Source organism: Salvelinus fontinalis, chromosome 23 (assembly GCF_029448725.1).
Source record: "Salvelinus fontinalis isolate EN_2023a chromosome 23, ASM2944872v1, whole genome shotgun sequence".
Taxonomy (NCBI): Eukaryota; Metazoa; Chordata; class Actinopteri; order Salmoniformes; family Salmonidae; genus Salvelinus; species Salvelinus fontinalis.
In genome coordinates this window covers 17,555,763-17,568,036 of record NC_074687.1, presented here as the reverse complement: position 1 = coordinate 17,568,036, position 12,274 = coordinate 17,555,763, and the positions used below count along the sequence as shown (strand labels likewise).

At 46.5% G+C, this 12,274-nt stretch overlaps 1 protein-coding gene across 1 annotated transcript in view; it reads left to right on the top strand.

Moving 5' to 3' along the window:
• LOC129820950 (ephrin type-A receptor 6-like) overlaps positions 1-12,274 on the top strand; it is a 345,999-nt gene that overhangs the window by 296,908 nt on the left and 36,817 nt on the right. The window contains exon 8 of the mRNA XM_055878103.1: positions 10,024-10,311. Coding sequence (XP_055734078.1) covers positions 10,024-10,311 — 288 coding nt within the window. The remainder of the gene's footprint in view (positions 1-10,023; positions 10,312-12,274) is intronic.

Here is a 12,274-nt window from a genome sequence, read left to right as displayed (position 1 = left end):
TCTGATATTCTCAACAGCACCATGCAATGCACCCTGGACTGAAGAGGCAGACAAATAGGAGAAAACTCTGTTAAATTACACATTGCTCGAGGTAGGAATATTAAATAAAAGATGATCAATGGTTCATTCAAGACAAGACAACCTCCTGCGTAATGACATCGGCCGAGTATTGAAATCTTGCATGTATGATCAACATTTTCGTAATCTAAAAGTCGTATTACTATTAACTTCCACTGTAGTTTAAAGTGGCTTTATCGCAATGCTATGTTATACCGGCCAAAAAATCTGCCTTCTTGATCGGCAATAGCTCAGATACACATGAAAACATTAAATGACCCCGGGAATCGACAGAACATTGCTCAGAGATGCACAAAAACAATATAACATTCTAAACGGGTGAATATTTCTTGTTTAGTAGTATTATGGCTTGGGGCTAGAAGCTGTTCAGGGTCCTGTTGGTTCTAGACTTGGTGCATCCGTACTGCTTGCCATACGGTAGCAGAGAGAACATCCCGTGTGGCTCGCAACGCCAGGGTTGTTGGTTCACGTCCCACCAGTACGGAGAGAAAAAATAAGTATGAAATGTATGAACTCACTACTCTAAGTTGCTCTGGATAAGAGTGTCTGCTAAATTACCAAACATTTAACAGTCTATGACTTGGGTGGCTGGAGTCTTAGACACATTTTAGGGCCTTCCTCTGAAACCGCCGGGTATACATTTACATTTACATTACATTTAAGTCATTTAGCAGACGCTCTTATCCAGAGCGACTTACAAATTGGTGCATTCACCTAATGACATCCAGTGGAACAGCCACTTTACAATAGTGCATCTAGATCTTTTAAGGGGGGGGGGGGGGGGGGGGGGCAGAAGGATTGCTTTATCCTAGGTATTCCTTGAAGAGGTAGGGTTTCAGGTGTCTCCGGAAGGTGGTGATTGACTCCGCTGTCCTGGCGTCGTGAGGGAGTTTGTTCCACCATTGGGGTGCCAGAGCAGCGAACAGTTTTGACTGGGCTGAGCGGGAACTGTACTTCCTCAGTGGTAGGGAGGCGAGCAGGCCAGAGGTGGATGAACGCAGTGCCCTTGTTTGGGTGTAGGGCCTGATCAGAGCCTGAAGGTACTGAGGTGCCGTTCCCCTCACAGCTCCGTAGGCAAGCACCATGGTCTTGTAGCGGATGCGAGCTTCAACTGGAAGCCAGTGGAGAGAGCGGAGGAGCGGGGTGACGTGAGAGAACTTGGGAAGGTTGAACACCAGACGGGCTGCGGCGTTCTGGATGAGTTGTAGGGGTTTAATGGCACAGGCAGGGAGCCCAGCCAACAGCGAGTTGCAGTAATCCAGACGGGAGATGACAAGTGCCTGGATTAGGACCTGCGCCGCTTCCTGTGTGAGGCAGGGTCGTACTCTGCGGATGTTGTAGAGCATGAACCTACAGGAACGGGCCACCGCCTTGATGTTGGTGGAGAACGACAGGGTGTTGTCCAGGATCACGCCAAGGTTCTTAGCGCTCTGGGAGGAGGACACAATGGAGTTGTCAACCGTGATGGCGAGATCATGGAACGGACAGTCCTTCCCCGGGAGGAAGAGCAGCTCCGTCTTGCCGAGGTTCAGCTTGAGGTGGTGATCCGTCATCCACACTGATATGTCTGCCAGACATGCAGAGATGCGATTCGCCACCTGGTCATCAGAAGGGGGAAAGGAGAAGATTAATTGTGTGTCGTCTGCATAGCAATGATAGGAGAGACCATGTGAGGTTATGACAGAGCCAAGTGACTTGGTGTATAGCGAGAATAGGAGAGGGCCTAGAACAGAGCCCTGGGGGACACCAGTGGTGAGAGCGCGTGGTGAGGAGACAGATTCTCGCCACGCCACCTGGTAGGAGCGACCTGTCAGGTAGGACGCAATCCAAGCGTGGGCCGCGCCGGAGATGCCCAACTCGGAGAGGGTGGAGAGGAGGATCTGATGGTTCACAGTATCGAAGGCAGCCGATAGGTCTAGAAGGATGAGAGCAGAGGAGAGAGAGTTAGCTTTAGCAGTGCGGAGCGCCTCCGTGATACAGAGAAGAGCAGTCTCAGTTGAGTGACTAGTCTTGAAACCTGACTGATTTGGATCAAGAAGGTCATTCTGAGAGAGATAGCAGGAGAGCTGGCCAAGGACGGCACGTTCAAGAGTTTTGGAGAGAAAAGAAAGAAGGGATACTGGTCTGTAGTTGTTGACATCGGAGGGATCGAGTGTAGGTTTTTTCAGAAGGGGTGCAACTCTCGCTCTCTTGAAGACGGAAGGGACGTAGCCAGCGGTCAAGGATGAGTTGATGAGCGAGGTGAGGTAAGGTAGAAGGTCTCCGGAAATGGTCTGGAGAAGAGAGGAGGGGATAGGGTCAAGCGGGCAGGTTGTTGGGCGGCCGGCCGTCACAAGACGCGAGATTTCATCTGGAGAGAGAGGGGAGAAAGAGGTCAAAGCACAGGGTTGGGCAGTGTGAGCAGAACCAGCGGTGTCGTTTGACTTAGCAAACGAGGATCGGATGTCGTCGACCTTCTTTTCAAAATGGTTGACGAAGTCGTCTGCAGAGAGGGAGGAGGGGGGGGGGAGGGCGAGGAGGATTCAGGAGGGAGGAGAAGGTGGCAAAGAGCTTCCTAGGGTTAGAGGCAGATGCTTGGAATTTAGAGTGGTAGAAAGTGGCTTTAGCAGCAGAGACAGAAGAGGAAAATGTAGAGAGGAGGGAGTGAAAGGATGCCAGGTCCGCAGGGAGGCGAGTTTTCCTCCATTTCCGCTCGGCTGCCCGGAGCCCTGTTCTGTGAGCTCGCAATGAGTCGTCGAGCCACGGAGCGGGAGGGGAGGACCGAGCCGGCCTGGAGGATAGGGGACATAGAGAGTCAAAGGATGCAGAAAGGGAGGAGAGGAGGGTTGAGGAGGCAGAATCAGGAGATAGGTTGGAGAAGGTTTGGGCAGAGGGAAGAGATGATAGGATGGAAGAGGAGAGAGTAGCGGGGGAGAGAGAGCGGAGGTTGGGACGGCGCGATACCATCCGAGTAGGGGCAGTGTGGGAAGTGTTGGATGAGAGCGAGAGGGAAAAGGATACAAGGTAGTGGTCGGAGACTTGGAGGGGAGTTGCAATGAGGTTAGTGGAAGAACAGCATCTAGTAAAGATGAGGTCAAGCGTATTGCCTGCCTTGTGAGTAGGGGGGGAAGGTGAGAGGGTGAGGTCAAAAGAGGAGAGGAGTGGAAAGAAGGAGGCAGAGAGGAATGAGTCAAAGGTAGACATGGGGAGGTTAAAGTCACCCAGAACTGTGAGAGGTGAGCCGTCCTCAGGAAAGGAGCTTATCAAGGCATCAAGCTCATTGATGAACTCTCCAAGGGAACCTGGAGGGCGATAAATGATAAGGATGTTAAGCTTGAAAGGGCTGGTAACTGTGACAGCATGGAATTCAAAGGAGGCGATAGACAGATGGGTAAGGGGAGAAAGAGAGAATGACCACTTGGGAGAGATGAGGATCCCGGTGCCACCACCCCGCTGACCAGAAGGTCTCGGGGTGTGCGAGAACACGTGGGCAGACGAAGAGAGAGCAGTAGGAGTAGCAGTGTTATCTGTGGTGAGCCATGTTTCCGTCAGTGCCAGGAAGTCGAGGGACTGGAGGGACGCATAGGCTGAGATGAGCTCTGCCTTGTTGGCCGCAGATCGGCAGTTCCAGAGGCTACCGGAGACCTGGAACTCCACGTGGGTCGTGCGGGCTGGGACCACCAGGTTAGGGTGGGCAAATCAGATTTTATTGGTCACATACACATATTTAGCAGATGTTATTGTGTTTGTAGTGAAATGCTTGTGTTCCTAGCTCCAACAGTGCAGTAGCATCTAACAATTCACAACAATATACACAAATCTAAAAGTAAAAGAATGGAATTAAGAAATATATAAATATTAGATCGAGCAATGTCGGAGTGGCATTGACTAAAATACAGTATATACATATGAGATGAGTAAAGCAGTATTTAAACATGATTTAAACTTTATTAAAGTGACTAGTGTTCCATTATTAAAGTGGCCAGTGATTCCAAGTTTATGTACAGTACCAGTCACAAGTTAGGACACTCCTACTCATTCCAGGGTTTTTCTTTATTTTTACTATTTTCTACATTGTAGAATAATAGTGAAGACATCACAACAATGAAATAACACATATGGAATCATGTAATAATCAAAAAGGAATCAAAATATATTTTATATTTGAGATTCTTCAAAGTAGCCTCCCTTTGCACACTCTTGGCATTCTCTCAACCAGCTTCATGAGGTAGTCACCTGGAATGCATTTCAATTAACAGGTGTGCCTTGTTAAAAGTTAATTTGTTAAATGTATTTCCTTCTTAATGCATTCGAGCCAATCAGTTGTGTTGTGACAAGGTAGGGGTGGTATACAGAAGATAGCCCTATTTGGTAAAAGACCAAGTCCATATTATGGCAAGAAAAGCTCAAATAAACAAAGAGGAATGACAGTCCATCATTAATTTAAGACATGAAGGTCAAGAACTTTGACATTTCAAGAACTTTTAAAGTTTAAAGTCACAGGGCTCAAGTAACGGAGACATCTCAACATCAACTGTTCAGAGGAGACTGTGTGAATCAGGCCTTCATGGTCGAATTGCTGCAAAGAAACCACTACTAAAGGACACCAATAATAAGAAGAGACTTGCTTGGGCCAAGAAACACGAGCATTGGACATTAGACCAGTGGAGATCTCTCCCTTGGTCTGATGAGTCCAAATTTGAGATTTGAGGGTCCAACCGCCGTGTCTTTGTGATCTCCGCATGTGTAGTTCCCACTTTGAAGCATGGAAGAGGTGTAATAGTGCGGGAGTGCTTTGCTGGTGACACTGTCTGTGATTTATTTAGAATTCAAGGCACACTTAACCAGCATGGCTACCACAGCATTCTGCAGCGATACACCATCCCATCTGGTTTGGGCTTAGTGGGACTATCATTTGCTTTTCAACAGGACAATGACCCAACACATCTCCAGGCTGTTTAAGGGCTAGTTGACCAAGAAGGAGAGTGATGTAGTTCTGGATCAGATGACCTGGCCTCTACAATCACCCAACTTCAACCCAATTGAGAATGTTTTTGATGAGTTGGACCGCTTAGTGACGGAAAAGCAGCCAACCAGTGCTCAGCATATGTGGGAACTCCTTCAAGACTGTTGGAATAGCATTCCAGGTGAAGCTGGTTGAGAGAATGCCAAGAGTGTTCCAAAGCTGTCATCAAGGCAAAGGGTGACTGACTACTAAGAAGAATCTAAAATATATTTAGATTTGTTTAACACTTTTTGGTTACTACATGATTCCATAAGTGTTGTTTCATAGTTTTGAAGTCTTCGCTATTATTCTACAATGTAGATGTGTCCAAACTTTTGGCTGGTACTGTATATAGGGAAGCAACCTCTAAGGTGCAGGGTTACGTAACCGGGTGGAAGCCGGCTAGTGATGGCTATTTAACAGTCTGATTGCCTTGAGATAGAAGCTTTTTTTCAGTCTCTCGGTCCCAGCTTTGATGCACCTGTACTGACCTCGCCTTCTGGATGATAGCGGAGTGAACAGGCTGTGGCTCAGGTGGTTGATGTCCTTAATGATCTTTTTGGCCTTCCTGTGACATCAGGTGCTGTAGGTGTCCTGGAGGGCAGGTAGCTTCAAATCAAATCAAACTGTATTTGCCACATGCGCCAAATACAAGAAGTGTAGACTTTGACGCGTCATAGTTTGTAGCATCCGCGCCATAGTTTGCCCCTGGTGATGCGTTGGACAGATCGCACCACCCTTTGGAGAGCCCTGCGGTTGTGGACGGTGCAGTTGCCGTACCAGGCGGTGATTCAACCCGACAGGATGCTCTCAATTGTGCATCTGTAAAAGTTTCTGAGGGTTTTAGGGGCCAAGCCAAATTTCTTCAGCCTCCTGAGGTTGAAGAGGCGCTGTTGTGCCTTCTTCACCACGCTGTCTGTGTGGGTAGACCATTTCAGATCGTCAGTGACGTGTACGGCGAGGAACTTGAAGCTTTTCACCTTCTCCACTGCGGTCCTGAATCCCAGAGCATATCTCAGTCAATACTAGCAAAACAGTCTTGTTGCCTCACGTCTGCTTCATCGGACCTCTTCCATAATGAGCGCGTAACTGGTTCTTCCTGTTTGAGCTTTTGTTTGATAACAGGAAGCAGGAGGATATAGTCGTGGTCTGATTTGCCGAAGGGAGAGTGGGCTTTGTATGTGTTTCTTTGGGTAGAATAAAAGTGGTATAATGTTTTAGCGCCCCTAGTGGCACAGGAGACGTGTTTGTAGAAGTGAGTGAGGAATCTATATTCCTTAAAGGAATGAGATGAAATAAATTCTTCTCTCTTCAATTCCACATTCATTTTGAAAACATGTTCAGAGCTGCTTTGCACATGAATTTCAATATACATTTTAAATAAACAAAATGTTTGCTTCATCCCATCACAAAAAAATGTAGTGCATGAAGAAGGATAAGAGTATTTGCCCTATGTCTGGTGTGAATTAGAATTAATATCCTGGAAGCTACTATACATTAGGTGCTATATTGAGCGCTAACATATTATGTTAGTTGTTTCTTCTCAGGGTTGTTTTCTACGGTGTATCTGCCAACTCTGTTGGCCACCGTACCCTGCCATGAGCATAACCGTGTGCTCCAGCTCAACTCTTCTAAACAAATATGTTGTGTGTGTTACATGGTGCTCTGCAGCAGTAGGAGTGTGATTGTAATCATGCAGGCTGGGGAGATTGTATTTATGCAGTGCTTATTGTTCCCTATCAGAGGCCAATATGCTAGCAGCAGATGCTGGCCCCCTGACTGAGCTAGATGCTACAGAAGTTAAACTCTGGTGTGTGTGTGTGTGTGTGTGTGTGTGTGTGTGTGTGTGTGTGTGTGTGTGTGTGTGTGTGTGTGTGTGTGTGTGTGTGTGTGTGTGTGTGTGTGTGTGTGTGTGTGTGCGCGCGTGTGTGTGTGTGTGTGTGTGTGTGTGTGTGTGTGTGTGTGTGTGTGTGTGTGCGTGCGTGTGCGCGTGTGTGTGTGTGTCGCTTACAGCAGAACTAAACTAGTTTGGACAGAGTCATTTGCTCACTTAGAATGTATTTATCTACAGATTTGTGGGTGATAACACCCCATTGAGATGAATCAGCTAGGGAGACAACAACAATAACACACACACAATCACACCAAACAAACAGTAACAATGTGAGATGTAATATCTAAAAATATTGTGAAATAATAATTGTCATCTGTGGGTATGTGTTACTGCGGGTGTTATGAGAAGTGATATTGTTTTGAGAGAGAGAGACAAACTGCCCTTTCAGCTGACTCATTATGCTAAATAAATCGGCTAATTTCAATCAGCCATGATATTATGTTGTTGTTCCATTTTAACTATCATTTGGGAAGATTTACTCACATTTAAAAGGTTATTATGTTTCTCATTATTATGAACAAACCAAGCATTGAAATAGATCAGGAGGCAGAATTAGCTTCAGCTCACAACACGCCTGCTGGAAATGCCACTGTGTCATGAAGTTGATATTACTATAGGAAACATCCACCAGTCCAGTTACTGATGGGGCTGAAAGAAATGTAGGAGTTTTAAGCATTACGCACATTAAAATGGAGACAGGAAGCAGGAAGGGACGAAAGAGAGAGGGAAGGGGTAGGGATGAGGGAGGCTCCAAGCTGGCCTGAGCTCTCCTTATCAGCCCTGTGGCAGTGGGTCTCCCAGCACTACTTCAGCCCTGCCTAACACAGCATATACCCCAGCTGCAGCCCTGCATTCTACACACCAACCCCATACAGTCCAGCCATAAACCTCTGTCCAGCTCAGCCCTGCTCTGCAAGCCCCAGGACCAGACAGCACCACCTTCACTTGACCTCCAGTCAGCCTCCAGTCAGCCTCCAGTCAGCCCAGGGCCTGAATCCTGTAGAGGAGCAGGAAGGAGATGGAGAGGGCTTCTATCTCACAGAGAAGACCAGCAGGGTTTAGGATTAAGATTAAGCCTTTCTGTTGGCTTTGTTGATAACTGTAGTTATTATTATACATTATCTGGCCTTTCTGTTAGCTTTGTTGATAACTGTAGTTATTATTATACATTATCTGGCCTTTCTGTTGGCTTTGTTGATAACTGTAGTTATTATTATACATTATCTGGCCTTTCTGTTGGCTTTGTTGATAACTGTGGTTATTATTATACATTATCTGGCCTTTCTGTTGGCTTTGTTGATAACTGTAGTTATTATTATACATTATCTGGCCTTTCTGTTGGCTTTGTTGATAACTGTAGTTATTATTATACATTATCTGACCTTTCTGTTGGCTTTGTTGATAACTGTAGTTATTATTATACATTATCTGGCCTTTCTGTTGGCTTTGTTGATAACTGTAGTTATTATTATACATTATCTGGCCTTTCTGTTGACTTTGTTGATAACTGTAGTTATTATTATACATTATCTGGCCTTTCTGTTGGCTTTGTTGATAACTGTAGTTATTATTATACATTATCTGGCCTTTCTGTTGGCTTTGTTGATAACTGTAGTTATTATTATACATTATCGCCTTTCTGAGTGTGTTGTGTTGCTTGACTCAACCTTCATTTATTTTACCAAATGAATGTGAGGTCAGTTATAGACAGACTCGTTAACCAAATGAATGTGAGGTCAGTTATAGACAGACTCGTTAACCAAATGAATGTGAGGTCAGTTATAGACAGACTCGTTAACCAAATGAATGTGAGGTCAGTTATAGACAGACTCGTTAACCAAATGAATGTGAGGTCAGTTATAGACAGACTCGTTAACCAAATGAATGTGAGGTCAGTTATAGACAGACTCGTTAATCAAATGAATGTGAGGTCAGTTATAGACAGACTCGTTAACCAAATGAATGTGAGGTCAGTTATAGACAGACTCGTTAACCAAATGAATGTGAGGTCAATTATAGACAGACTCGTTAACCAAATGAATGTGAGGTCAGTTATAGACAGACTCGTTAACCAAATGAATGTGAGGTCAGTTATAGACAGACTCGTTAACCAAATGAATGTGAGGTCAGTTATAGACAGACTCGTTAACCAAATGAATGTGAGGTCAGTTATAGACAGACTCGTTAACCAAATGAATGTAAAGTGGTTTGGTATTTGATTTCCTTTCTTCCATCATCATCTTCACGTGACTGTAGAGCACCATTTACCCTCCATTCAAACTTTCCCATTGCGTTTGTTTAGGCCTGCTCTCCTAACCACTAAAAACATGTTGAGTGGTGTACAGCATTTGTAGCCACTAATGTCTAGTTGATTAGGCCTACATGTTGCATTGATTTTACTATTTAGATTGATGTTGATAGGCCATTTAAGAATGTTAGGACAGGGACTCATGTCCTGTACCTATTGGACATCCTCATGCTGCCGTCACCTCCCTTGGCCATGAGACACGGTACCCTGGTACAACCCCAAATAGAACATGTTCAACATCTATTTTGAAGGGTTTTAAATATACCGGTATGTATGTAGATAAATCTTAGCCAACTGTTTACCGCGTTGAGTTAATGAGATATGAATTAGTGAGAGGCTGATATCACCTGTTGACTGCTGTAGTAAAGCCCTGGGCCAATATTTATACAGAACTAATGTAGTCAGCACATGGTTAATATGATTTAAATAAACACAGCTAACTAACCGCTCCTCCGGGGTAGACCTGCTGTCACTGAAGGATCCATAGATGACAGTAAAACCCTTAGCACTGTAACTGTGTTCTAAATAATTATAGTAGATTATTCATTTTATATATTTTATGTTAATTTATAGATGATTGAGCATGGATGCTCCAGGCTTTTACTGGGAAAGCAAAGCCTTTCATGTGAAATGATGAAGCATATTCGGTATGCTTAAGCACATAATCAGAAGCTAGTGTCAGCCTTCCATCTCTAATGAGATAAAATGTTAGTAGTTGAACCCGTGACCTCTAATGATCTCTCCAATCGGCCCCTCCAGGTCCCTTTATGGTGGGTGTGCTGAAGAAGGACTGGGCTTCTCAGAACAGTATTGCCCTATCGTGGCTGGAGCCAGAACAGATCTCCCTCCTGGTGGTTGACTATGAGGTCAAGTACTACGAGAAGGAACATGAGGAGTTGAGCTACTCGTCGACGCGGACCAAAGCCCCCAGTGTGGTCATCACAGGGTTAAAGCCCTCCACCTGCTACGTCTTCAGCCTGAGAACACGCACCTCCGCTGGACACAGCGCCTACAGCCCCAAATGCGAGTATGAGACCACGGACGACAGTAAGTACCTCCCTCTGTGTCTGTTTCATGACCCCTAACACTTAACCCTTGACCCCAAACACTTAACCCTAGATGTAATCAATAAAAGAACAATACATGAACTTGACAATGTGCTGGTCATGTTGGTTGTATTTCTATTGACTTTAAGAGAGGCTTTAATTTCCTCCCTCACAGTAATCATAATGAATTCTAACAGAGCCAGACCTGTGTTGGTTTTTCTGTCCTGGTGACAGTTCTTGTCAGGGTTCTCACTTTAATTTGACTGTACCAGGGTTTCTATATATTTTAGCAGACATATTTTAGAAGATGTGCTAGATCTCAAGCAGTAGAAATATGTACCGGTCAGCGCCAGCCCACTCTAACCGCTGTTCTGATCTCGTGACCTCTCCTCTTTTCTCCCTGTCCTCTCATCTATCCGGCTGAAGAGCTTTCTTTATCTAGTGGATCAGATAGTCCGGGCCTGACTTTGTTCTGCCCTTTTATCTTGGAGAAAATACCCTCCTCTCCCTCCCCTTTCCTGCACTCTCTTCCCTCTTTCACTTTTATCCCTCGCTTCCTGCTTCTACCTTGTCTCTCCCTACCTGCTCTGCCTCTCCGTCCTTCTCTTCCCATCTTACATCTTCCCTCTCCTTCCTATATACGATCATTACAGCCCTTTAGATTTCCCCCTTTCAGACACATACACACACGCTCACCTCGGTCCCATTAGTGCAGCTTCAATCAGGCCCGTCTGGTTACTTAAGGCTTCAGAGTGTGTGTTAAACAGTGTGTGAATCCTTGGTTAGGAGAACGGTCCTGTAAAGTCATCTACCCCTCAGATCAGCTGTTCCTCTCTTCACGTCTGACTGGCAATTACCTCTGTCTAGACCCATCCCCAGCTACACACACACACACACACACACATACATTCTCGCACACATACACACATGCTCCGACCCTCATACAACCACGCGCACACACACACTTTCAATTATATTCCCTCCGAAAGTCACATACAAACACGCACACACACGCTCACAGCTCTCCCTCCCTCCCTCTCTCCCTCCCTCTCTCTCTCTCTCTCTCTCTCTCCCCCTCCCTCTCTCTCTCTCTCTCTCCCTCCCCCTCTCTCTCTCTCTCTCTCTCTCCCTCCCTCTCTCTCTCTCTCCCCCCCTCCCCCTCTCTCCCTCCCTCCCTCTCTCTCTCTCTCTCTCTCCCCCCCTCCCCCTCTATCTCTCTCTCTCCCTCCCTCCCTCCCTCCCTCCCTACCTCTCTCTCTCCCTCCCTCCCTCCTTCCCTCCCACCCTCTCTCCCCCTCTCCCTCTCTCTCTCTCCCTCCCTCTCTCTCTCTCTCTCTCTCTCACTCCCTCTCTCTCTCTCCCCCTCCCTCTCTCTCTCTCTCTCCCTCCCTCCCTCTCTCTCTCTCTCTCTCCTCCCTCTCTCTCTCTCTCTCCCTCCCTCTCTCCCTCTCTCTCTCCCCCCCTCCCCCTCTCTCTCTCTCCCTCCCTCCCTGTCTCTCTCTCTCTCTCGCTCTCCCCCTCTCTTTGTCTCCCACTATCCCTCCCTCCCTCCCTCCCTCCCTCCCTCTCTCTCTCCCTCTCCCTCTCTCTCTCTCTCTCACTCCTTCTCCCTCTCTCTCTCTCTCTCTCTCTCCCTCTCTCTCTCCCTCTCTCTCTCTCTCTCTCTCTCTCTCTCCCTCTCTCTCTCTCTCTCTCTCCCTGCCTCCCTCTCTCTCTCTCTCCCTCCCTCCCTTCCTCTCTCTCTCTCTCCCTCTCCCTCCCTCTCTCTCTCTCTCTCCCTCTCTCTCTCTCCCTCTCCCTCTCACTCTCTCCCTCCCTCTCTCCCTCCCTCTCTCTCTCTCCCTCCCGCTCTCTCCCTCCCTCTCTCTTCCTCTCTCTCTCAATTCAATTCAATTCAATTCAATTCAAGGGGCTTTATTGGCATGGGAAACATGTGTTAACATTGCCAAAGCAAGTGAGGTAGA